At 41.0% G+C, this 25,179-nt stretch overlaps 2 protein-coding genes across 3 annotated transcripts in view; one reads left to right on the top strand and one right to left on the bottom strand.

The window, feature by feature from the left end:
- The window catches only part of LOC129831269 (gamma-enolase-like), a 151,434-nt gene that overhangs the window by 26,656 nt on the left and 99,599 nt on the right, over nucleotides 1-25,179 (top strand). The window lies entirely within an intron of this gene.
- Nucleotides 1,074-14,927, bottom strand: LOC129831266 (uncharacterized). Of its 2 annotated transcripts, none has more exons than XM_055894499.1 (8): nucleotides 14,163-14,925; nucleotides 11,062-11,258; nucleotides 8,813-8,917; nucleotides 8,638-8,730; nucleotides 8,261-8,371; nucleotides 7,997-8,120; nucleotides 5,999-7,486; nucleotides 1,074-5,761 (listed from the first exon to the last, which is right to left on the bottom strand). In XM_055894499.1, exons 1-8 carry the CDS (start codon nucleotides 14,500-14,502, stop codon nucleotides 3,915-3,917), a joined length of 4,305 nt encoding a protein of 1,434 aa, XP_055750474.1. In that variant the 5' UTR covers nucleotides 14,503-14,925; the 3' UTR covers nucleotides 1,074-3,914. The 2 variants fall into 2 exon arrangements, with proteins under 2 accessions (XP_055750474.1, XP_055750475.1); XM_055894500.1 differs by having other exon boundaries at nucleotides 5,663-5,756; nucleotides 14,163-14,927.

Raw genomic sequence — 25,179 nt, 5'->3', positions numbered from 1 at the left:
CCGGGACCCTAAGGGGTGCACGTTTTGGTTTTTGCCCTAGCACTACACAGCTGATTCAAATAATCAACTCATCATCAAGCTTTGATCATTTGAATCAGCTGTGGTGTTAAGGCAAAAACAAAAAAGTGCACCCCTTAGGGTCCAGAGGACCGAGTTCAGGAAACGCTGCAGTAGAGGCATAGGTGATGCATTTCCTGCTTTTACTGATGCAGGAAAATAAAAGGCATGTGATGTATCAGACACGTATTTAACGGAATTAAGGTCAACCTGAAATATTGTCATGATTATAAATACAGTTTATATGGCTTTTATACACATTTTCTGTGTAAATAGCCAACAAAAATATGAAAACAGACCATAAATGTCTCAGATTTTGTTTTCTTGGAAAGCTGAGTCTGCTATTATATAATACAATATTAGTACTTGTTGCATTTACAACTTGTCTAAGTACTATCATCAACTGATTTCAGCCAGTGTATGGCTGTGCATTGACTGAATAGTTTGAATATAATTTTGGCATATTGGCAGTTAAATAAATTAATGGAATCATTCCTCTAAAACTGATACAGTGCAGATAAATTCTTCACATCCATTGTTTTACACAATATCTTATCACAGCACTGGCAAACCATGGTTGACCAAGTCCCTGACCAAAATGGCTGACCTTTGGACCATCATAAGAATCGTTCCATTCAGTGGCAAAATGTTCTGTGTCGTTATCCTCACAAGGTAAGGCATTGAAAAGGAATTGAAAACAGGGGTGTTAATCATTTTGACCCCTACCTTTGAGAAAACATTTTTTACTTGTTAAACAAAATGGCTTTACCTGAGCAACTGTATTAGTATAAAATATAATTTTTCAACCAAACAATGTGCTCAGTGTTTAAATGATTTATTTCAATCAGTCGTTATTGCTCATCTTTATCAAAAGGCGTCAATTTCAGACCCCACTGTAGTTTGAATTGCTCCTGAGCCTTGATTATACTAGCTGTTTACCCTACGCTTACAGGATATAGGCTATGCATATAAACCATTTAATCATATTCCCCACCTCCCAATAACAAGAAGAATAATCCTTTATTACATTTTTATTTAGGTACCCAAAAAAGAAATGCAGGGTCAGTTCGATCACAGACAGGAAACCTTTCCAACACCTGGCACAGCGTGATTTATCTTGGAATAACAACAATGATGCTACCTTCAATAAAGACAAGACATTAATGCTATAAAAACATCAAGCTAATGCTCATCAAGGCCAGTGTTGGAGGTAACGTGTTACAGTAATATATTACTTCTGTGCGTAACGGAGTAATATAACGAGTTGTCTTCAAATATTGCAATAGTTACATTTTTCAAGTAACGAGTCCTTTACTTTCATCATATCTCACAGTGTGTTATACATTGAGTGTACAAAACATGTTCTTCCCATGAAATAGCATTCACCTGGTCAGTCTAGGATCCCTTATTGATGTCACTTGTTAAATCCACTTCAAATCAGTGTAGATAAAGAGGTGACAGGTTAAAGAAGGATTTTTAAGCCTTGAGACAATTGAGGCATGGATTGTGTATGTGTACCATTCAGAGGGTGAATGGGCAAGACAAAAGATTGAAGTGCCTTTGAAAGCCATTTTGCAATGGTCATCTTAGTCTCCGGACTTGAAAACCTGTGGTATGGCAGTAGGTGCCAGGCACACCGGCTTTTGTCAAGAACCGCAACGCTGCTAGGGTTTTCAAGCTCAACAGTTTCCCGTCAAGAATGGTCCACCACACAAAGGACATCCAGTCAATTTGACAACTGTGAGAAGCATTAGAGTCAGCATGGGCCAGGATCCCTGTGGAATGTTTTCGACACCTTGTACAGTTCATTCCCTTACAAATTAAAGGTGTTCCTAATGTTTGGTATACTCTGTATATAAACTCAGAGAGGCTGGACTGAGGGCTTGTAGGCCTGTTGGAAGGCAGGGCCTCACCAGACATCACCGGCAACGACGTCGCCTATGGGCACAAACCCACCGTCGTGGCAAAAAAGTGCTCTTCACTGATGAGTCGCGGTTTTGGCTCACCAGGGGTGATGGTCAGATTCTCTTTTATCGTCGAAGGAATGAGCATTACACCGAGGGCTGTACTCTGGAGCGGGATCGATTTGGAGGTGGAGGGTCCATCATGGTCTGGGGCGGTGTGTCACAGGATCATCGAACTGAGCTTGTCGTCATTGCAGGCAATCTCAATGCTGTGCGTCACAGGGAAGACATCCTCCTCCCTCATGTGGTACCCTTACTGCAGGCTCATCCTGACATGAGCCTCCAGGATGACAATGCCACCAGTCATACTGCTCGTTCTGTGCATGATTTCCTGCAAGACAGGAATGTCAGCGTTCTACCATGGCCAGCGAAGAGCCCGGATCTCAATCCCATTGAGGACGTCTGGGGCCTGTTGGATCGAAGGGTGAGGGCTAGGGCCATCCCCCCCCAGAAATGTCCGGGAACTTGCAGGTGCTTTGGTGGAAGAGTGGGGTAACATCTCACAGCAAGAACTCGCAAATCTGGTGCAGTCCATGAGATGCACTGCAGTACTTAATGCAGCTGGTGGCCACACCAGATACTGACTGTTACTTTTGATTTTGACCCCATTTGTTCAGGGACACATTATTCCATTTCTGTTAGTCACATGTCTGTAGAACTTGTTCAGTTTGTCTCAGTTCTTGAATCTTGTTATGTTCATACAAATATTTACACGTTACGTTTGCTGAAAATAAACGCAGTTGACAGTGAGAGGACGTTTCTTTTTTTGCTGTGATATATATAGATAGATGGCAGCTGTGTTGTTACCCTGCTTATCCTTTTCCTCGTGAAAATACTCCCATTACTTTTACTTAGTCGAAGAGAAAGAGGACAACGTTTTAGTCAAATGCAAACTCTGCACAGGCAGCAAGCATTGATCTCTTCGTCCAGAAACACCACATCAAATCTAAAATAGCATCTGGAGGTCATGCAGAAAGGCACAAAAGCTGGAAGCCTAAGTTCCAGAAATTCGTGAAAGAGGAGAAATCTATAGGCATTATGATAATAAACAAAAGATGCACATGCCTAAACAATATTTTGTTCTTACAAAATGTCCATATAAACAATCAAAATGATAAATCCAATGTTTGATCACAACAAAATTATATTTTAATATACAAAGGAATAGGCCTATTGGCCATAAACATTTAGGCAGCCTTACGAAACGAAATGTACATTAAAGCCACTAAATACAGGCTATCAAGTGACAACAAGGATGACTTCAAATAACCCGCCGCATTAACCTGCTGAAGGTGAATGCAAACCGTGTCATATAAACCCTACACAAAATGCATTGTAATAAAGTCATACCTCCTCTGTCCTTGACCTTTCCTAAATAAGTCTATTTAACACACTGACTGACGTTAGAATTTCGATATTACAATCAAGAGTGTGTTCTAAGCACTTTAAGGAAGATATGTATTTTCCCCCCACGCTGCCCTTCCTTCACCCGACAGTTGACTAACGGCCAATCAAAACTACACCTAAACTATATTGAACATAACTTCACACATAATAACAATAGATGCAGTCTAGAGACCAGATTAAATTCACAAGTCTGATGGGTGACAATCAGGCTATCAATTGTAATTGTGAATGAAGGATTCAGCACCTAGGATAGCACCTTAGGTGTGGCTTTGCTCATCTGATACAGGTAGGCCTATAGTGGAGCTTCATGGTATTGAATGGACAGCGGAAGAAAAGAAACACAATCACAACAAGTAATATGTAATATATTACTTTTCATGCAACAATATCGTAACTTGACAAGATTAATTTTCTTAAATGTAACAATAGATTACTTTTCTAAGTAATGAATCCCAACACTGATCACGCCACACAAATCCCCAAATATTACAATGATGTGTAATGTAGGGGAGTGTAATGTAGGGGACTTGTGTGGCTATATAAACACGACTTGTTTTTTTGGTGTACCCTCAAAAGTGCTTTACGGTTGAAAGCCATGCCACATGCTTGACATTTGAACGGCTTCTCTCCAGTATGTATGAGCATATGTCGTTTTCTATCTTTGCTGACATAAAAGCGTTTATCGCACACTGTGCATGGATACGGCCGCTCCCCTGTGTGCCTCCGCAGATGCTCCTGCAGCTCACTCTTCTGCCTACAACCTTTGCCACATTCTGGACACTTGAATGGCCGTTCTCCAGTGTGTGTCCGGGTGTGTATCCTCAATTCAGCCGTAGATTTGAAACCCTTTCCACAGAGGTCACAGAGGAACGGTCTCTCGCCAGTGTGCATTAACATATGCCTTCTTAACCATACCAACTGAAAAAACTTCTTCCCACAGTCTGGGCAGATGAAAGCAGCATCTGTGTGATGCAACATGTGTTGTTTCAATAGCTCTTTTCTCTGGAACCTTTTCCCACAAGTGGCGCAAGCGTGGGGTTTTCCCTCGACATGACTCTTAGAGTGCGATTGCAGTAGTTTTTCACTCCGGAAACCCTTTCCACACTCAGCGCAGAGGAATGGTTTCTCCCCTGTGTGAATTCGCTCGTGAATAGTCAGGGTGTACTGTGTTCGGAATAGTCGCTGGCACACTGAGCACTGGTAAGGAGTGGACTCATTTCTCTGATGTAAGCGCAGCTCAGTTAACGAAACAAAAGTCTTCTGACAAGAAGGACAGGGGAACGGTCCCGTAAATTGATGAGTACGACTGTAGTGGCTCTTCAGGTCCATGCCCTGAGAAAAAATCTCGTCACAAAATGTGCACTTCAAGACGTCAGGACACTTGTTGAGACTTTCCTTTTGGTGTGAAGCAATGTGCCTTACCATCGTAGCTTCAAATTTAAAAGTCTTATGGCATAGAGGACATGCTTTAGGAATTGTCTTTTTATTAGAGGACTGTGCTGTAGTGGTGGAGGCTTGAGAGATTGGTGGTTCCTGGGTTGCTGTACTGGAAGGCTGAGGAATGTCATTTTTATTTTCCCTTGGAGCCAGTGACCATGCTGGCTTAGTCCCATGTTTGTAAACTCTCTCTAACCGACAACCTCTTTTGCTCTGCTGGTGTCTCTTCCTTTGACTGTGGGATACAAAAGCCTTCAAAGCACTGGGACACTTAAAGCGGCTTTTGTCTGAGGCGTGATGGTGAAGAAAGTGGCTTTTCAAACTAGACGTTTGTGAAAACGTTGCATGGCATACAGGGCATGTTTTGGAATTATTTGCATTTAAGGAAAGTTCTGGAATGATGCGAGCAGAAGGGCTTTTTGATCGTTTTTTTTTGACGGCTTCACTTGTAGGACAACATCTTTTGTTACTCTGGTGTTTCTTCAAATCCCGGAGGAAGGCAAAACCCTTCAGACAAAGAGGACACTTAAAAAGTATTTTGCCTTTGTGAAATATGATAAGATGACTTCTCAACATATATTGAAATTCAAAAGTCTTATGGCATAGATGGCATGTTTTGGGATCACTACTTGCATTACTGGACTGTCCTGATATCCTGTCATTCTTTCCATGCTGGTGTTCATTGACCTCCTGTCGTTTCATCATCTCCTCACACTCCTGCTGCTGATGTTGTTGTAAGTCGTCCTGATGGTCAAAGCCTTCCCCACACTGGGTGCACTGGTGAGGGCTCTGCTCAGTGTGACTTCGCATGTGCGTTGTCAAATCCTTTGCGTCAACAAAACTCTTCCCACATAAGGAGCACGTTTTGGCACGCTTGCTTCTTTTAGGAGACTGCTCTGTGGTATGGGAAACAAGACCAGGAGCGCCAATTGGTGTTGGAAGAGAGAAGTACCATTGTTAGAAGGTTACAGATGTCACTCTCACCCCTAACTTGAGACTTGGAATACATTTTCTACACACACACACACACACACACACACACCACTAACTTAAATCTTGGAATTAATTATACACACCTTCCATACATGTCAAAAATATATAGTTTTTTAAATTTTTTATTATGTTTTACTCACCTGTCATATGACTGTTGTCATCAAGTTGGGTCAGCAGCACCACGGACTGAAGTTCTAAATCAGACACGTCTTCAACCACCTGTTGTTTTCTTCCACTATTCATTCTGCTGTCACTTTCATCCCCTTTTCTCTCGTCTGTTTGCTCTCCGGGGAGTGCCTTGACTTCCACTTTTCTAGACGCCCTTTTCTCATGTCGATGATCCAACTCCACAGAAGGCCCTTCATCCTGATCCGAAGACACGACTTCGCCATCTGAAACCTTGCCAGTTCCCTCGGAATCAGGCATATCAGGCATGTTGGCGAGAAATGTGTGCAGTTCAGAAAAGAACGGACAGGTCGCTCGGCCACTACTGCTTGGGTTCCTCAGTGCTTGTCTGTAGCTGTGCTTCATGTGCTTCATCTTGGATTGGCACTGCTTCCACGTCCTTTTGATGCCGATGTCCTTTAGCCGCTCTGAAACTTCACTGTACGCATGTTTCTTTCGGTAACTCTGCTCCATCATCTGAAGAACCTGTTTGTTTGACCACACGGAGATCAGTGCTTTCGTCCCCTCCAGGGTCCAGGTCCGTGTGTCATTGTCTGCCGATGTTGTAGAAGACATGTCTTCAACCATCTGTTTGCGACAATGTTTTTTGGGGGGGCTTTTCATCTTGATGTCACTCTGAGGGATGCAAAATGTTTCATCCTCATTTTTCTCTTTGGTTTGCTCTCCGGGGAGTGTCTTGCCTTTCACTTTTCTGGAAACCATTTCCTCACGTTGAGGCGCCAACTCGACAGCCACAGAAGGCCCTTCATCCCGATCCAAAGACATGACTTCTCCATCTGAAACCTTGCCAGTTTCCTTGGACCCAGGCATATCAGGCACCGCGGCAAGAAATTTGTGCAGTTTAGAAAAGAAAGGACACGGTCGGCTGCTTGGGTTCCTCAGTGTTTCTCTGTATCTCCACTTCAAGGCTTTTATCTTATTGTGGCACTGCTTGGTTGTCTTTCTGATACCAAGCTCCTTTAGACACTCCGATATCTCACTGTAAACATGTCTTTTTCTATAGCTCTGCTCCATCTTATGAAGAATCTGTTCATCCGACCATACAGAGATGAGCGACTTTGTCTCCTCAGGTGTCCAGCAGGTCCACCCGACGTCGTCTGCTGTCAACGATGATGTCGAGGACATGTCTTCTCCATCTACAATCTCTACCTTTAAAACATCATAAGCCAAGTCATGTCGCAGTCTCTCCTCATAGTCGTTCTCTCCCCATTCCTCTGTTCTTCCATCCACCATTTCCACTGCCTTCTTAACCGTGTCCAAACTCATCCCCAGCTCCTTCTCTACATTACCTTGCGCTATCAAAGTGTCCCCGTCCTTTCTGGATGCACACGTGGATAAAGACTGGCTATGCGAGCGTGCTTCATCAATGTCCATTTCTATCCTCTCTGAGAGCGAGTGAGACAGTGAAGAGAGGATACGATCGTCGGCACCAGATGAAGGAGCTGAAACATTGGGAAAAAGATCAATATTTAGTCTGCCTGTGATTGCTACATATATTTTTGGATTCAAATGATATATGCTATGATGATATATGATTCTTGAAGAATATAACTTGTAAATGCCTCATGAGCTTAGTTCAACTGTCGTAGCCCATCAAAATTAAAATATACGTTTGTTTTACTTTATAGCCTCAAATCATGGTTAAAACCAAAATTTTGGTATGGATGGTCAGTCCTTGTATCCATAGCTTTGTCTGTGAATATGAGAGTGGTTACATTTTTCCAACTCCATCCCTCAGATGTTTACTAAATCAATATCTTGAAAATAGAAACAAAGCATAAATTCCCCCAGAGCCCTCGCTGCTTACGTCCATGATTCCTTTCAAAACAAATTGGAGCGTCTCTACAACAGTTACACGTCCAGTGTAGCAGCCTGTTAGTCTCGTTACATTTAAAAACGTCATGAAAAATGTATTTGCCACTGTATGAAAACAGAGATGGAAAAAAGCCTACCATTAGTGAACAAATGGCCATGGCATCTGTTGTGCTGAAGAAGAGTCTTCAAAGGCTGAGGTTGAGTCACAGAATGTGCACACTCCTTCAGCACAGAGGGGGCAGGTCTGAGCCATGATACAGTCTGAAGGGGAGGTGGTTTAAAATTAGCAACAAATTAAATTGACCAAATGACAAAAGCAAGGTATGGTAGACTCCGCAATATAACAACAACTCAAAATCGTCCAAGGTTGCCACTATTGGCTCTTCCCAAATTGCATCTACCTGTTGAAAGGTTGGCATTGGAAGCAACTTCTCCAGCCTGATGAGGAACTCCCACATCAGAGTCTGCAGTGCTGCGTCATACCTGGGCCCGAATTCTTCTGGAAAAACATCCTAGAGGAAACATTAACGTGCATCTGAGTGGTGTAAAACAGATTATAAACGAATGCCTTAATTGAGTGTGAGGCATTCTATTGACATCATTAGTAGCTATACAACTCAATATTAGCTAATGCAGGTTGGGGTTCAGCATTACTGAGTAAGCCAGTAACGAGGACTTCCATGGAATAAGATGTGGAACAGATTGCGCACACACTGCCATACAGTTTACCTCTTTGATTTAAATGTCTGTTTAGCAGAAACATTGTTCTCACACCAACCTGGAAGAAGTGTTCTCTCTCAATTGGGTCATCGAGAAGAGTTTGGACGAGTTCCAAGAAGTTTGATTCCGATGCCTCCACCTCTGTATCTATCTACAGCAAGGATACATAACACAGTTAGTAAATGAACCTAGCCAACAGAGTTACAAGGCTTGATCACTTGAGTGGCACTCACCTCCTTTTCTCTATGAGTGATGATGCAGGTCCTCATCCTGCTCAGGTGTGGCTGGATGGTCTCTGGGTCGGCTGAACTATCAGAGCGACACAACTCCAGAACCAGCTGTCAACAACAAACAGGTAACACTGAGGCAGTGAGTATGGTATAAGAATGTTAAAGTAAGTGTTACACAGTATGTAAATGCACTTACAAATGCGTATAATACTGAACCTTTACTTATCATCATGCAACCTTGTTTTTCATTGGTGGCACAGTTAAACAATAGTTATTTTCTCACTTTTGGGTGTGATTGCATTGTTTCTCTGTCCCAGGAAAAGAAGAGGTTGGTTTTCATAACGTGTCTTGACCCACCTTTGAAACCCCGACGCCCTGGTCAAATTTACATCCAGGACGTTACTGAATCCTCATTCCGAACACATCACCCATATGGTTTGTTTTCAGACCAATAGCCCCACATGTGAAACCTTGATGATTAATTGGTACACTTATTTATTCCAGGGATGAAAGCCTCCTCTGAAGATCTCAAGCCATATTATTGGTGTGGTTTGCTGGTTTCGGAGAAATTCCCATGACTTTGTGAGATGTGCACATCTGTGAAACGTGCTTGAAATAAAGACGACCTGGAACGTGCCCAGAATTGTGTGTTGACACGTTCGTAAATTCACTCTGGCTATCTCCCCGATTTCCGAGCACTCTCGTCTGTGTGCCAGAGGGCAGAATAACTGATGAATTTACCAAACGAATATGGCCGGTGTCAGTAAACACCGGGAAAAAAGCTTGATTAAATTGTTGCCAGCAGCACAGTTTCCAATGCTCTGGATAACACGAAAACAGCTTAACCAGCTCTGCTAGGGCAAGTAAAATGGTCAGTGAGGTGTTCTCTCATTTATGTCTGGAAGTAGCAAGCTAGCTAGCTAACGTTAGCTTGACTGCCTTTGTGAGTTCAGAACTCTTGGATCAACCCTTCTCCTAGGCCAGAGCGACCAGTGTGTGCTCTAAACACTCCGAGAGAGAAACACTCAGAATTTACGAACGCCCAGAGCACACTCTGAGCTCTCTCTGGCACTCCAGAGTGAATTTTACGAACGCACCCATAATGTGACCCATAGTGCATTGCACCCATAGTGCGTCGTGAAGAATCAGGATGGACATGGCTATGAAAAGCGTGCAAAGGCCAGAAAGAAGAGATTGCGCGAAAGTAACGTTCACAAGAAAAAACATTTCAGAGGGTACATTCTCTACACAATTTGTTTCACTTTTGGATCCAGAAATCCTGTTGACTATTTAGAAGGAAAGAAATTCCACAACTTAACAAGGCACACCTGTTAATTGAAATGCATTTTCATGAAGCTGGTTGAGAGAAAGCCAAGAGATATTTTGACACTTTTGCAGTTACACTTTTGCGGTTACTACATGATTCCATATGTGTTATTTCATAGTTTTCATGTCTTCACTATTATTCTACAAAGTAGAAAATAGAAAAAATAAAGAAAAACCCTGGAATGAGTAGGTGTGTCCAAACTTTTGACTGGTACCGTACATGAGAGAAGATGACACTAAACTTGTTCAGTCAATGAATGGTGGGTATGAAGATCAAAACATTAAGCATTGTGAGAAGATACCTCCAATGTTTCACCAAACAAAAGTATTACGGTTACCATTTCACACCAGAGCGTTCCCCATACTTGGACTATCAAAGAGAAGTGATAAGTGTGTTGATATAATCTGGTAAGCGGTAATATGTAATATGAATGTACATTTGGCCACGGTTTCAAATGTGGGTCAAGACATCATGAAAACCAACCTCTTCTGTTCCTGGGACAGAGCACCAATGCAAATAACTAATTGTTTAACTGTGCACCTATTGAATAGAAGGTTGCATGATGGTACATAAGAATTAATCTTATACGCATTTGTTAAGTGCATTTAAACATTGTTAATAACTGGATGTAAATATTGGCTCACTATTTGTCAAACACAGACCAGTTATTGCACTATTTTGACCAATGCGATATAACTATTTGTTCATGATTTATAATGCATTTACAAATGAAGAAATGTTAAAAACATAGTTATAACCCCTTTACAAGTGGAACCTTATAGTAAAGTGTAACCGGATTTGTTTTAGTTTACCATTATTTTTACCGGGAGTCCCATTGAGCCCAAGGTCTCTTTCTCAAGGGAGCCCTGCATGCACACAAATGTCACCCTACGTTCTACTTCAGTCACACCCCTCCATCTCTCACCTGTGCTCGCAGCCCCATGATGAGTTGTACTTTCTCTCTGTAACTCATCAGATCAGGGATCATCTCCAAAACGGTGGTGACAAACTCCTCCACCAAGCCGTAGTCCATCGTGTCTCTCCGCTGAACAACCTGCCATAGAGCTGCCGACACCAGCCGCAGTGGAGGAACCAAAAGACGCAGAGACGACAGAGGAAGACCTGGTAGGAAAGAAAACATTTGTTGACGTTCCAGGCCATCTTCTATTGCAATTGCCACATACAGATTATCAGATTGTACACGTCATGGAGTGGTTTTGTTGCTGCGTAGCTAAATGTGGGTGGCAGTAGCCTAGAGGCTAGCCTTCTACTGGACAGGTTATGTTCCTACTTCTACACTGGCATAATGAAACAGAAATGAGTTAACTACATGAATGAAGGCAACTAAGATTACAAATAATAGAGCCTGCATTTCACTTATAAGTAGCCTACATGCATTTATTTGACACTTCTCAATATAACAACTGCCCTATACTGCAATCAATTGAACATAATGAAGCTTTGGTTTTCAGATGTAAGAACTTTTTTTAAGCCTCCCCACCTTAATTACCAAGAAAAATCACAGTAGTGCCTTTCTACTTTCTAAATCCATCCTGAATCCACCCTTCCAGTGGGATCAAGATTTTATGAATTTTCTGCATTAAAACCAAACTAACCTAATCCTGATTAAAGGTCAGACTGGATTACCAAATCCGTATTCAGAGGATGAGAATCTCATTTTTCAGTTTTGAAATACCCAACATTTAATCCAATTAGGGCTGTGACTGTCATGGCATTTTGGAAGACTGTAATTGGACAGCTAAATGACCGAGGTCACCATAATAACGGTTCAAAAAACGTTGACCCATATTTTGTCCTCTCCTCCGCTCCTGACTGCATGTGCTGCCATAGAAATACAATGGACGTCCACATTCAATTCGATGATGGTGGACTGGCGGCCATTGCGAGTGTACCCAGAGCAGCAAAGCAGGAAGTAAAATATGTGCTGCGATTTTTGGATTCAACTCCGCTGACATTACAAAAAAAATGTATATATTCCATTGCATGAGCCGCATTAGTTAACATAATTTCAATGAACATTCTATATACAAACACTTACTCCATCATTTGCTCACACACACACATTTATACTGACTATCATCATATACGCTGCTGCTCCTCTGTTGATCATATATCCTGATGCCTAGCCTAGTCACCTTACCCCTCTATCAATGCGGTATCCCTTCACATTGTAAATATGGTACTGGAACTGACCCTGTATATAGTATGCTTACTTTATCGTGTTCTTATTTCTATATATCGCGTGTTTTGTTCTAGCTTGCTATTTTTGTATTACATTGTTATGATTACTGCACTGTTGGGGTTAGAGCTTGCAAGAAAGGCATTTTTCACTGTAATTGTGCATGTGATTTTAAGGGTGCGAACGTAAAATCCCTTTGGCCATCTACTCTGATTTCAGTGTGCAGAATAACGGATTAATTTACAAATGTGCAACAACCGTTGAACATGACCGGTGTCAGTAAACGTCTGCAAAAAAACTATGAAATTGTTGCCAGCAGCACAGTTAGTCACCAATGCTCTAGATAACAGCTCAACCAGCTCTGCTAGGCCAAGTAAAATGGTCAGAGTGAGATGTTCTCTCTTATGTCTGAAAGTAGCAAGCTGGCTAACTTTAGCCAGGTAGCGTTGGTGCTTCAGCAAAACACTCTGAATCTGGATTTATGAACTCACCCTAAAACTTGAAATTATTGCAGGGTTAGAGGTTATATTCCTGTGTGCTGCTGCTGCTGCATTGTGGTCATTCAGTCAGCTGTTTGTTAGCCTGCAAATTCTGATCCTACCGTTACACTTGTTTACATTACTGCACTGGGGTCGGAACGCAGTCATGGTTAGATTAAAACATTGCGGAGCCGGTGTGCGATATAGGTCGGAAAATGTACCTCAATGCAGGGATGGGATGTGCCACTACAATTTTATCTATATCCAAACTGGTAACTTACATCGAGAGGATTGAAATACTGCTAGTTTTTCCAGAAAACGTACCTTTTCGCCTTAATGCTAGCTAGCAGTAGCCACACCAGCCATTTAGGAATGGCACGTCATGTTGATCAACAAAGGAGCTGATTGGCTGACAATGCCATTGCAAAATGGTTGCAGTGACTACTGCTAGCTAGCATGAGTACGAAAAGGGCAGTTTTCCATAAAAACTAGCAGTATATAAATCTTCAATGTATCAGTTTGGATATAGATCAAATTTGGAGTACATCCCATCCCTGCATTGAGGTACGTTTTCCGACCGGGCCCTGCTGTTGTGTTTTTAAGCAAGGCACTTAATCCACCCAGGGGTGCTGCGTGCACACTGTGCCTCTCAATGTGTGTGTGTCTTGGGTTTTGGGGAAGACAGAGGACGAATTTCCACCAGCCACTCAACAAATCAAATCTGCAAAGTTGCTTAGGAGCTAGAAGCAGAGCTGCCATGTCTGTCGGCTCCATCTTGCCATATCGAACCTATATGTGATACCAATTAAGCCTGGGGACAGGTTACATTCTTTACAAACAGCCCAATACTGATGTTTTTTTGACTAATTTGTGAAAATTAGCTAATCAGATCAGCTCTTATAAAGATTTGATGTAAAAAAGATCTGAAATGATTGGTCAACACCAACTTGTGGGAAAAATATCATAACTGTGTAACCTGTCTAAACATAGCCTTAAACTCTTGAAGATTATTATGTTGAGCTGTGTGACAGGGTTTACACAGGCAGCCCAATTTTTATATTTTTTCCACTAATTGGTCTTTGACCATTAACATCAGATCTTTACACATCAATATATATATATATATATATATATATATATATATATATATATATATATATATATATATATATATATATATATGAGCTTGTTATGATTGGTCCATTGAACAAAATAGCAGAATTGGGCTGCGAATTCTAGAAATTAATATTGCGCCACATTTCTTTAAATAATTGTCTATCCATTTAGTTAAGAAAACAATTGTCAAGTCTGACACTGAAAACTATTAATGTAACCTGATTTTCTTACCATTATCTTCCTCCTCGTCAGTTTCCTTGGACTCAGGCATGTCAGGCATGGCGGCGAGAAATTCGTGCAGTTCAGAAAAGAACGGACACGGTCGGCTACTGCTTGGGTTTCTCAGTGTTTCTCTGTATCTCCACTTCAAGGCCTTAATCTTGTTTTGGCACTGCTTCCACGTCCGTTTGACACCAAGGTCTTTTAGCCGCTCCGAAATTTCGCTGTAAACATGTTTGTTTCTGTACGTTTGCTCCATCTTCAGAAGAATCTGCTCGTCTGACCATACCGAGATCAGCGCCTTTGTCTCATCTGCGGACCATGTCCATCCGACATCGTCTGCAAATGACATTGTCGATCTAGTTTTTTGATAGTAGTCTACAGCAACTAGTAAACTAGATAATACAAGGTTAATATTGGTGTTAGTAGCTAAGTCCAAAAGCGTTGGTCGCCTAAACAAAGTGGTGGACTACTCCCTCTTTGGCTGGCTACTTCGACGTGGCGTCATGACGTCATCTACAAGAAAACATGGTCGATTTCCAGGTGGGCTTCTTTGCAGTCGTGCTGTGAATCTGAATATTGCCAAATAAGTTAGAAATAGAAAGTAATACGAACTAACTTACCGAAGTACGTTTGATTAAAATGTATCAGTAAAACAGTCCAGAAGATGAGTTAAATTGAGTTAAATTTTATCATCAGCGGAAAAAAACTCTAGATCAATTTTACTCCACATAGAGGGAAGAATATAAAGCTCGCCCTCCATTTGGCAAATTTGATTAACACTTACAAGCAAAAACTCCAACAGGAAGTACCAGTTACGCGCTCAATACGGAAGTGGTCTGATGAAGCAAACGCTAAATTAGAGGACTGTTTCGCTACCACAGACTTTAGCACATCAGTCTTTTAAAAATATATATATTTTTGTAAAAAAAAAAATATTGACAAAAAATCAATACAGAAAGTACATAAGGGAACACAAGTATATATAGATTATATATAATAGACAATCGAGCTACATAGATTATATATAATGGACAATCGAGCTAGGGGGTACAATATCACATTACAATTACACAAGGACCTTAAGGGACATACATACACTTACAATTCTAACAGCTTTTTTGTTAGTAGAGTATTTAACTGTCTTAAAATACAGTTCAATTTATTTTTGTAGGGTAAGAAAATGTGTTTTTTTGTTAGTAAATTTACATTTGTGTAACCAATATTCTAAAAACAAAGAAGTATTTTTATACAATATATCCCGATTATTCCATATATAATATCTGTGTGGAGAAAAATTGTGTTTATAAATTAAGGACCATGACAAGAAAACCTACCGATGAAAAGCAGAAAGTTTCACTGGAATTTTGTCAATATTATAAGTTAAGGCCACCAAAAGAAGAGAAGACATGATGAGGAATAAAATTCCAGATAGAAGTGGGTCTTCTTAGGAATTGTTTTATCCAATTGATTATTTAAAGTAGTAAAGTCCAGAAAATTCAGTCCACCATACTCATAAGTGTTCATTACAACAGTTTTCCTAATGTAATGGGTACGGTTTCTCCAAAGAAAGTTGAAAAGCATCTGGTCTATCTCCTTGCTTATTTTACTGTCAAGATACAAAGATAGAAGATATGTTACTCTGAGATACCTTCGGCCTTGGTTATTAGGACTCTACCTTTTAAAGATAAGTCCCTCTGTAGCCATTGATTTAGCTTCTTCTGGGTATGTTTAATAAGAGGGTTAAAATTTAGTAAGCCTCTAGACTTCTGATCCTTTGTAATGGTTATGCCTAAATATGTAAGTTCTTCTTTTACTGGAATACCATAATATGAAGGTGTCACACAATCTTTGACAGCTATGAGTTCACATTTATTAATGTTAAGGTATAGACCAGACGCTTTGGAAAAGGATTGTATCACATTGATCGATATGGGAATTTGGTTAGCGTCTTTGTCACCACAGTGACAGATACATAGTTGATTTGCAAATACGAGCACTTTTGGATGTTAAATGCTTTAGAAAATGAAACGTTGAAACTGCTTTTTATCTATCTGAATATTTTCTTCACTCTGTCTGTAGACAAGATAGAATATGGGCTGAGACCATACTTTAAAAAAAATATAAAGATTAGTATTGGTTTCCCCAAATACCTGAGAGGAAATGTCATTACTTCCACGTCATAAAATTTGCTATTTTAGTTGAAAAGGAAATTTCCGAAATTGTGCCTAAGGTGTTTTATATAACATTTCACATGACATTTGTGTTTTATATATATTCTTTTACTTTTGTACATTTTAATTATATGTATTCATCATTGTCATGTCTAAATGTCTATATATGCCTTGATACTCAGAAACATGTATTTACCTAATCAAAATCTTAATATTTTACATTATTTTAGGAAATATCTTAAGAACATACATATAAGATTCACATATGGGAAAAATCATCAAAAACCAATTGTAATTTAATACACCCTTTCCTGACTTACTGTGGTGGAAATTACATTTCATATAAAACAACCGATGGAAAATTCCATTAAACATTGTCACAGTTGTACATGTTTAATTTTATTGAAGATATAAAACAGACCATTCAAAACCTCAAAAACAGCATATTTTAGAACAATTTGGGATTCAATACATTAGGCATAAATACACATACAAGGTTGGAAACACTGGTTGACATTAAACACATGACTGGTTCACTGGCTGTAGTCTATTGATTCAGACTCATGAGACAGGTGTGTGCTCATGCAAGATTAGGTTTTGCCCTTAATGCACTCTATTGCTTAACGAGACCAAATTTCCTCCCACACTGCGCCATCAAGCATCACATGCCGTTTTGTCATTGGATGAGGCTCAGGGACAAGCCCAAGCACATTCCCTGGTTGGTACCATACTGTACAATGTCCTCTCTCATTGGCCAAAATAATCGGTTGGCTCCCACATGACTTTTGACTAGAGCACAGCTCTCTGCATCAACATCTTGTATAATACCAGGGTAAGGATCTTCATCCTATTTCACAACACACCACTTTCCAATCAGTCCCTCATATATGTCTGCAATGGGCTGATTTGCTCTGGGAGATGGCTGTGATGCTGTGCACGTTGAAGTGGAAGGCTTTGTCTGCCTCTGTTTGTTGAATTATCACGGTCTGTGGGCCAAAACAATCACATATATTTGGAGTTATTTGAGGGGCAGATAGGTCATCATTGTGTAGCTATAAGACTTCAGGTGATTTTGGTGGTGTGTTGCTTGACAGGTATGACTCCATAACCACTATTTTCTGGATAGTTGATCTTCTGTTACATTGGTTTATTTTCCGTTGCTTCCTTTTCCCCCCTTTTTTTCCTCACTGGGAAAGTTGTGAGATGGGTTTCAGTTCACCACTTTCTTTTGTTTTGAGGTATCTTTTTGTTTCTTAAGATACTCCTGGTATCTTATAGGATATTGTCTGATTTCGTTTTATATACACTACATGACCAAAAGCATGTGGACACCTGCTCTTCAAACATCTCATTTCAAAATCATGGGCATTAATATGGAGTTGGTCCACCCTTCGGCTATAACAGCCTCCACTTTTCTGGGAAGGCTTTCCACTAGATGTTGGAACATTGCTGTGGGGACTTGCTTCCATTCAGCCACAAGAGCATTAGCGAGGTCAGGCACTGATGTTGGGCGATTAGGCCTTGCTCACAGTCGGCATTCCAATTCATCCCAAAGGTGTTCGGTGTGGTTGAGGTCAGGGCTCTGTGCAGGCCAGTCAAGTTCTTCCACACCGATCTTGACAAACCATTTCTTTATGGACCTCGCTTTGTGCACTGGGGCATTGTCATGCTGAAACATGAAAGGGCCTTCCCAAACTGTTGCCACAAAGTTGGAAGCACAGAATCGTCTAGAATGCCATTGTATGCTGTAGTGTTAAGATGTCCCTTTACTGGAATTAAGGGGCCTAGCCCGAACCATGAAAAACAGTTCCAGACCATTATTCCTTCTCCACCAAACTTATCAGTTGGCACTATGCATTGGGGTTAATAGCGTTCTCCTGGCATCCGACCAAACCCAGATTTGTCTGTCGAACTGCCAAATGGTGAAGCGTGATTTAACACTCCAGAGAACACGTTTGCACTGCTCCAGAGTCCAATGGCGGCTAGCTTTACACCACTCCAGTCGACACTTGGAATTGCGCATGGTGATCTTATGCTTGTGTGCGGCTGCTCGGGCATGGAAACCCAATTCCTGAAGCTCCAGATGAACAGTTCTTGTGTTGACATTGCTTCCAGAGGCAGTTTGGAACTCGGTAGTTTGTTACAACCGAGGACAGACAATTTTTACGCGCTACGTGCTTCAGCACTTGGCGGACCCGTTCTGTGAGCTTGTGTGGCCTATCACTTCGCGGCTGAATCGGTGTTGCTCCTAGACGTTTCCTCTTCACAGTAACATCACTTACAGTTGACCGGAACAGCACTTACAGTTGACCCGGGGCAGCTCTAGCAGGGGAGAAATTTGACAAACTGACTTGTTGGAAAGGTGGCATCCTATGACGGTGCCACGTTGAAAGTCACTGAGCTCTTCAGTACCGGCCATTCTACTGCCAATGTTTGTCAATGGAGATTGCATGGCTTTGTGGTCATTTTTATACACCTTTCAGCTGTGGCTGAAATAGCCAAATCCACTCATTTGAAGGAGTGTCCACATACACTATATATACAAATATATGTCCTTGTCTTCTTCTTGGTTGATTTATGACATCCATGTGCTCCACTGTCACTATTCACATCCATGGTAACCAAGAACACAAACTTTTGAAACAATGTTATGATCATGTAATTTGCTTGTCGTGGTTGTATACAAATGCTTTTTCTTAGCTTCATATTATTGATTGATGGTATGCACATCTTGGAGTGTCGCTTAAAGGAACAGGTCCATTTCAGTCACAGTCAGGAAACCCTTTCAACACTCGGTACAGTGATTCATCTAACTGAACAAAAATATAAGCACAACATGTAGGATGTTGGTCCCATGTGCTGAAATGAAAGATGCCAGAACTGTTCCATACTCAGAAAAACCTTATTTCCGTGCACACATTTGTTTACATCCCTGTTAGTGAGCATTTCTCATTTGCCATTATAATCCATCCATCTCACAGGTGTGGCATATCAAGAAGCTGATTAAACAGCATGATCATTAAACATGTGCTCATTGTGCTGGGGAAAATAAAAGGCCACTCTAAAATGTGCAGTTTTTGTTACACAACACAATGCCACAGATGTCAACAATTTTGAGCTAGCGTGCAATTGGCATGTTGACTGCAGGATTGTCCACCAGAGAGGTTGCCAGAGAATTGAATGTTACTTTTTCTACCATAAGCCGCTTCCAACGTCGTTTTGGAGAATTTGGCAGTACGTCCAACTGGCCTCACAACCGCAGACCACGTATATGGTGTCGTATAGGCGAGCGGTTTGCTGATGTCAACGTTGTGAACAGAGTGCCACAAAATGGTGGTGGGGTTATGGTATGATCAGGCATGAGCTACGGACAACGAACACAATTGCATTTTATCAATGGCAATTTGATACCGTGACGAGATCCTGAGGCCCATTGTCATGCCCTTCATCCGCCGCCATCACCTCATGTTTCAGCATGATAATGCACGGCACAATATGGCAACGATCTGTACACAATTCCTGGAAGCTGAAAAGGTTCCAGTTCTTCCATGTCCTGCATACTCACCAGACATGTCACCAATTGAGCATGGTTTGGTTGCTCTGGATCGACGTGTACGACAGCGTGTTCCAGTTCCCGCCAATATCCAGCAACTTCGCACAGCCATTGAAGAGGTGTGGAACAACATTCCACAGGCCAAAATCAACAGCCTGATCAACTCTATGCGAAGGAGATGCATAAGGCTGCATAAGGCAAATGGTGGTCACACCAGATACTGACTGGTTTTCTGAGCCATGCCCCTAGGTACAGTGCCTTCGGAAAGATTAAAAAAAAAAAAATCAGCAATCTACACAATACCCCATAATGACAATGTGCAAACAATTTTTTTTAAATATTTTTTTTACATTTTTGCAAATCGATAAAAAAAAACAGATACCTTATTTACATACACTGCCATTCAAAAGTTTGAGGTCACTTAGAAATGTCATTGTTTTTGAAAGAAAAGCACATTTTTGGTCCATTAAAATAACATAAAATTGTTCAGAAATACAGTGTAGACATTGTTAATGTTGTAAATAACTATTGTAGCTGGAAACGGCAGATTTTTTTAATGGAATATCTACATAGGCGTACAGAGGCCCATTATCAGCGACCATCACTCCTGTGTTCCAATGGATGTTGTGTTAGCTAATCCAAGTTTACCATTTTAAAAGGCTAATTGATCATTAGAAAGCCCTTTTGTAATTATGATAGCACAGCTAAAAACTGTTGTTCTGATTAAAGAAGCAATAAAACTGTCCTTCTTTAGACTAGTTGAGTATCTGGAGCATCAGCATTTGTGGGTTCAATTACAGGCTCAAAATGGCTAGAAACAAAGACCTTGCTTCTGAAACTCGTCAGTCTATTCTTGTACTGAGAAATGAAGGCTATTCCATGCGAGAAATTGTCAATAATCTGAAGATCTCGTACAACGCTGTGTACTACTCCCTTCACAGAGCAGTGCAAACTGTCTCTAACCAGAATAGAAAGAGGAATGGGAAGCCCCGGTGCACAACTGAACAAGAGGACAAATACATCAGAGTGTCTAGTTTGAGAAACAGAAGCCTCACAAGTCCTCAACTGGCAGCTTCATTAAATAATACCCGCAAAATACCAGTCAAAACGTCAACAGTGATGAGGCGACTCTGGGATGCTGGCCTAAGCATGATGCCAGAAAACTGTCCAAAACTATGTTTGTAATATTTATTTCTCGCACATAATAAATCAACTTTTGTACTATGGGGGAGAGTAGATTGACATAAGCTAGTGCTTTTGCTGTTCGTTAGGCCTACTCATCTTGTTGGCTGACGAAAAGTACATGTGGACAGTTCTTCTATATGCACCTCTGAATTCGATAAGAAAGACTCGCACAGTTGTGTCCTCGATGGTCTGTCTTCACTTGTAGCCTACATCGGAGCTGAGATGCCTGCGAGAAGGACCCGATCACGTGACGGGCATTGGCTAATAAGAATTTAGATATCTGAGAGCCATGTGAGTGAGAAATGCTTCGGAGCACACAGCCGGGAGAAGGGAATTATAATGATTATATTCAGCCCAAGGGAACAACGGCCACTGGCTGTAAAAGGGATGTAATTTTTTAGGGGGAATTACGGTCACACAAGTGGGATGCCACCAGGAAATTTGAGGCAGTATCAAGTGTCAAAATGTGAATGAGAGACTGATGAAGTGTCTGCAGCCTGATAAGGAAACAAAGCAGAGCTCATGCATTTTAATGCAACTTTTTTCAAATCATCATTAGAGTCGCATCATGCAGCCTTAGCTGAATAAAATGTTTAATACATTCTATGTTCAATTGTATTCTTCATACTATAAAATAATACCACAGAATTCTAAACAAATCTTGTCTGCTAAATGAAGTAGTGTAGCCCACAGCCATATGGCACAGCCAGATCAGGACCTAACATAAGGACAACTCAGAGTATGCTATTTTGTTCTTCTGAAATAGACCACATTTTCTTCGTATCATGTTTCTTTATATCTGTCTAAAATAAACATTGGATTTATTGTGATGTGTAGGCTATAGTAAATTGATTTATTAGACGTTTTAAAATGTAGATCTTCCAAAGGTCTTCATCAGTGGCTTGTAGGCTATGTGTGGAAGCCAGGAAATGCTAAATGTGTTTGTTAATTAACGGTCAATTACCGTGAGATCAGCAGTTATCTGCTTGACAATCACCAGCTGACAAAATGTCATGACTGCCACAGCCCTAGCTGCAGGCAGCTTCTCTTCCTCTGTATCCACTGCTAAAGCCACTTTCTACCACTCTAAATTTCAAGCTTCTGCCTCTAACACTAGGATAGTCTATTCCATCTTCTCCTCAATCCTCCACCTCCTCCGTCCTCTCCGGATGACTTTGCAAATTGCATTTCTAGTTTTGCATACAAAGTCTTGCATAGTTTGTTTTGTTTCAGTATGTTGCATTGAAAGTGGCAAATATTGTGTTGATTCGATCACAATTCCCACAGTAAAGGGAAACGTTGATAGTACATATGAGTAAGTGAATATTGCTATATTGAAAGATGTTAAGGAATAGAGTGAAAGGAATACGAACTAACTTGCTGAAGAACTGGTGATGTCAGACATAATTCAATATTCCACATTACAGAGAAGTACTTCTGCTCTACATTTTATATTTATGAAGAACTTTGAAAACTCTGAAGGAGTGCCATCTAAAACCTTTACACAGACACATGTTTGCCAACCGGGCCAAGCTCCCAGCAATCCAGGACCTCTTTTTGAGGCAATCAGAAGAAGGGCCGAAAAATTGCCAAAAACTCCAGCCACCCAAGCCATAGACTCTTCATCCTGCTACCTTAATGCAAATGGTACCGGAGCATCGGCTCTTGGACCAACAAGCTCCGAGACAGCTTCTACTTTCAAGCCACAAGACTGCTAAATAGTCAATTCATGGGACACAAACTATCTGCACTGACTCGCTTACACTGACCATACACACACTCACTGGACCATTCTAATGAATTAAACATGAAAAGATGAAATATCTTTAGTCAATAAGTAATCAAGCCTAAATAAGTTCAGGACTTGCTTAACAAGTCACATAATACGTTGCATGGACTTCAGTAATAGTGTTTAACGTGCTTTTTATATGAATACCTCATCTCTGTACCCCACAAATACAAATACACCGTAACATCCCTCAGTCGAGCAGTGAATTTCAAACACAGATTCAACCACAAAGACCAGGGAGGGGCACCTATTGGTAGATGTGTAAAAAATAAATAAAAAAAAAGGAATTGAATATCCCTTTGAGCATGGTGAAGGTATTAATTGCACTTTGGATGGTGTATCAATACAACCAGTCACCACAAAGATACAGGTGTCCTTCCTAACTCAGTTGCCGGAGAGGAAGGGAACCTCTCAGAGTTTTTACCCTGAGGCCAATGGTGACTTTAAAACAGTTACAGAGTTTAATGGCTGTGATAGGAGAAAACTGAGGATGGATCAACAACATTTTAGTCACTCCACAATACTAACCTCATTCAAAAGAAGGAAGCCTGTAGATAATACAAATATTCCAAAACATGCATTCTGTCTGCATCCTGCCTGCAAAAAATGTGGCAAAGAAATTAACTTAATGTCCTGACTACAAAGTGTTATGTTTGGGGCAAATCCAACACATCACTGAATTCCACATTTTCAAATTTTCAAGCCTGGTAGGAGCTGCATCATGTTGTGGGTATGCTTGTCATCGGCAAGGAATAAGGAGGGGTTTTTGTACAATAAAAAGAAACGGAATAGAGCAGAGGCAAAGTCCTAGAGGAAAACCTGGTTCAGTCTGCTTTACAACGGACACTAGGAGACAAATTCACTTTTCAGCAGGACAAAAACCTAAACATAAGGCCAAATATACACTGGAGTTGTTTACCAAGACAAAATTGGATGTTCCCGAGTGGCCTAGTTACAGTTTGGACTTAAATCAGATTGACAATTCATGGCAAGACTTGAAAATGTCTGTCTAGCAATGATCAACAACCAACTTGACAGAGCTTGAAGAATAAAAAAAATGATAATGTGGAAATATTGTACAATCCAGGTGTGCAAAGCTCTTATACAGTAGATTTACCCAGGAACACTCACAGCTGTAATCGGTGCCAAATATGAGATATTTCTGCATTACATTTTTCTATAAACATGTTTTCACTTTGTCATTATGGGGTATTGTTTGTAGATGGGTGAACAAAAAATAATGTTTTTTTTTTTTTAATCTACAGCTTTTTTTCCATCTACGTAACATTGCAAAAATCAGAAACTTTCTGTCCAAAAATTATGCAGAAAAATGTATCCATGCTTTTGTTACTTCTAGGTTAGACTACTACAATGCTCTACTTTCCGGTTACCCGGATAAAGCACTAAATAAACTTCAGTTAGTGCTAAATACGGCTGCTAGAATCCTGACTAGAACCCCAAAATTTGATCATATTACTCCAGTGCTAGCCTCCCTAAACTGGCTTCCTGTTAAGGCAAGGGCTGATTTCAAGGTTTTACTGCTAACCTACAAGCATTACCTGGGCTTGCTCCTACCTATCTTTCCAATTTGGTCCTGCCGTACATACCTACACGTACGCTACGTTCACAAGACGCAGGCCTCCTAATTGTCCCTAGAATTTCTAAGCAAACAGCTGGAGGCAGGACTTTCTCCTATAGATCTCAATTTTTATGTGATGGTCTGCCTACCCATGTGAGAGACACAGACTCGGTCTCAACTTTTAAGTCTTTACTGAAGACTCATCTCTTCAGTGGGTCATATGATTGAGTGTAGTCTGGCCCAGGAGTGTGAAGGTGAACGGAAAGGCTCTGGAGCAACGAACCGCCCTTGGTTCCCCTCTCTCCACTGGGATTCTCTGCCTCTAACCCTATTACAGGGGCTGAGTCACTGGGTTACTTGTGCTCTTTCATGCCGTCCCTAGGAGGGGTGCATCACTTGAAGGGGTTGAGTCACTGACGTGATCTTCCTGTCTGGGTTGGCGCCCCCCTTGGGTTGTGCCGTGGCGGAGATCTTTGTGGGTTATACTCGGCCTTGTCTCAGGATGGTAAGTTGGTGGTTGAAGATTTCCCTCTAGTGGTGTGGGGGCTGTGCTTTGGCAAAGTGGGTGGGGTTATATCCTTCCTGTTTTGGCTCTGTCCGGGGGTATCATCGGATGGGGACACAGTGTCTCCTGACCCCTCCTGTCTCGGTATTTATGCTGCAGTAGTTTTTGTGTCGGGGGGCTAGGGTCAGTTTGTTATATCTGGAGTACTTCTCCTGTCTTATCCGGTGTCCTGTGTGAATTGAAG

Source organism: Salvelinus fontinalis, chromosome 32 (assembly GCF_029448725.1).
Source record: "Salvelinus fontinalis isolate EN_2023a chromosome 32, ASM2944872v1, whole genome shotgun sequence".
Classification (NCBI taxonomy): Eukaryota; Metazoa; Chordata; class Actinopteri; order Salmoniformes; family Salmonidae; genus Salvelinus; species Salvelinus fontinalis.
Note: the sequence above shows the minus strand (reverse complement) of the source record. Positions and strands in the feature narration are given on the sequence as shown.

Coding starts and splice junctions, on each gene's coding strand:
- LOC129831266 (XM_055894499.1), bottom strand. CDS start 14,502: ATGTCATTTGCAGACGATGTCGGATGGACATGGTCCGCAGATGAGACA. Junction 8,372..8,637: donor AGAGAGAACACTTCTTCCAG/GTTGGTGTGAGA, acceptor TGTTTCCTCTAG/GATGTTTTTCCAGAAGAATT. Junction 7,487..7,996: donor TGGCCATTTGTTCACTAATG/GTAGGCTTTTTT, acceptor CCAATGTTTCAG/CTCCTTCATCTGGTGCCGAC.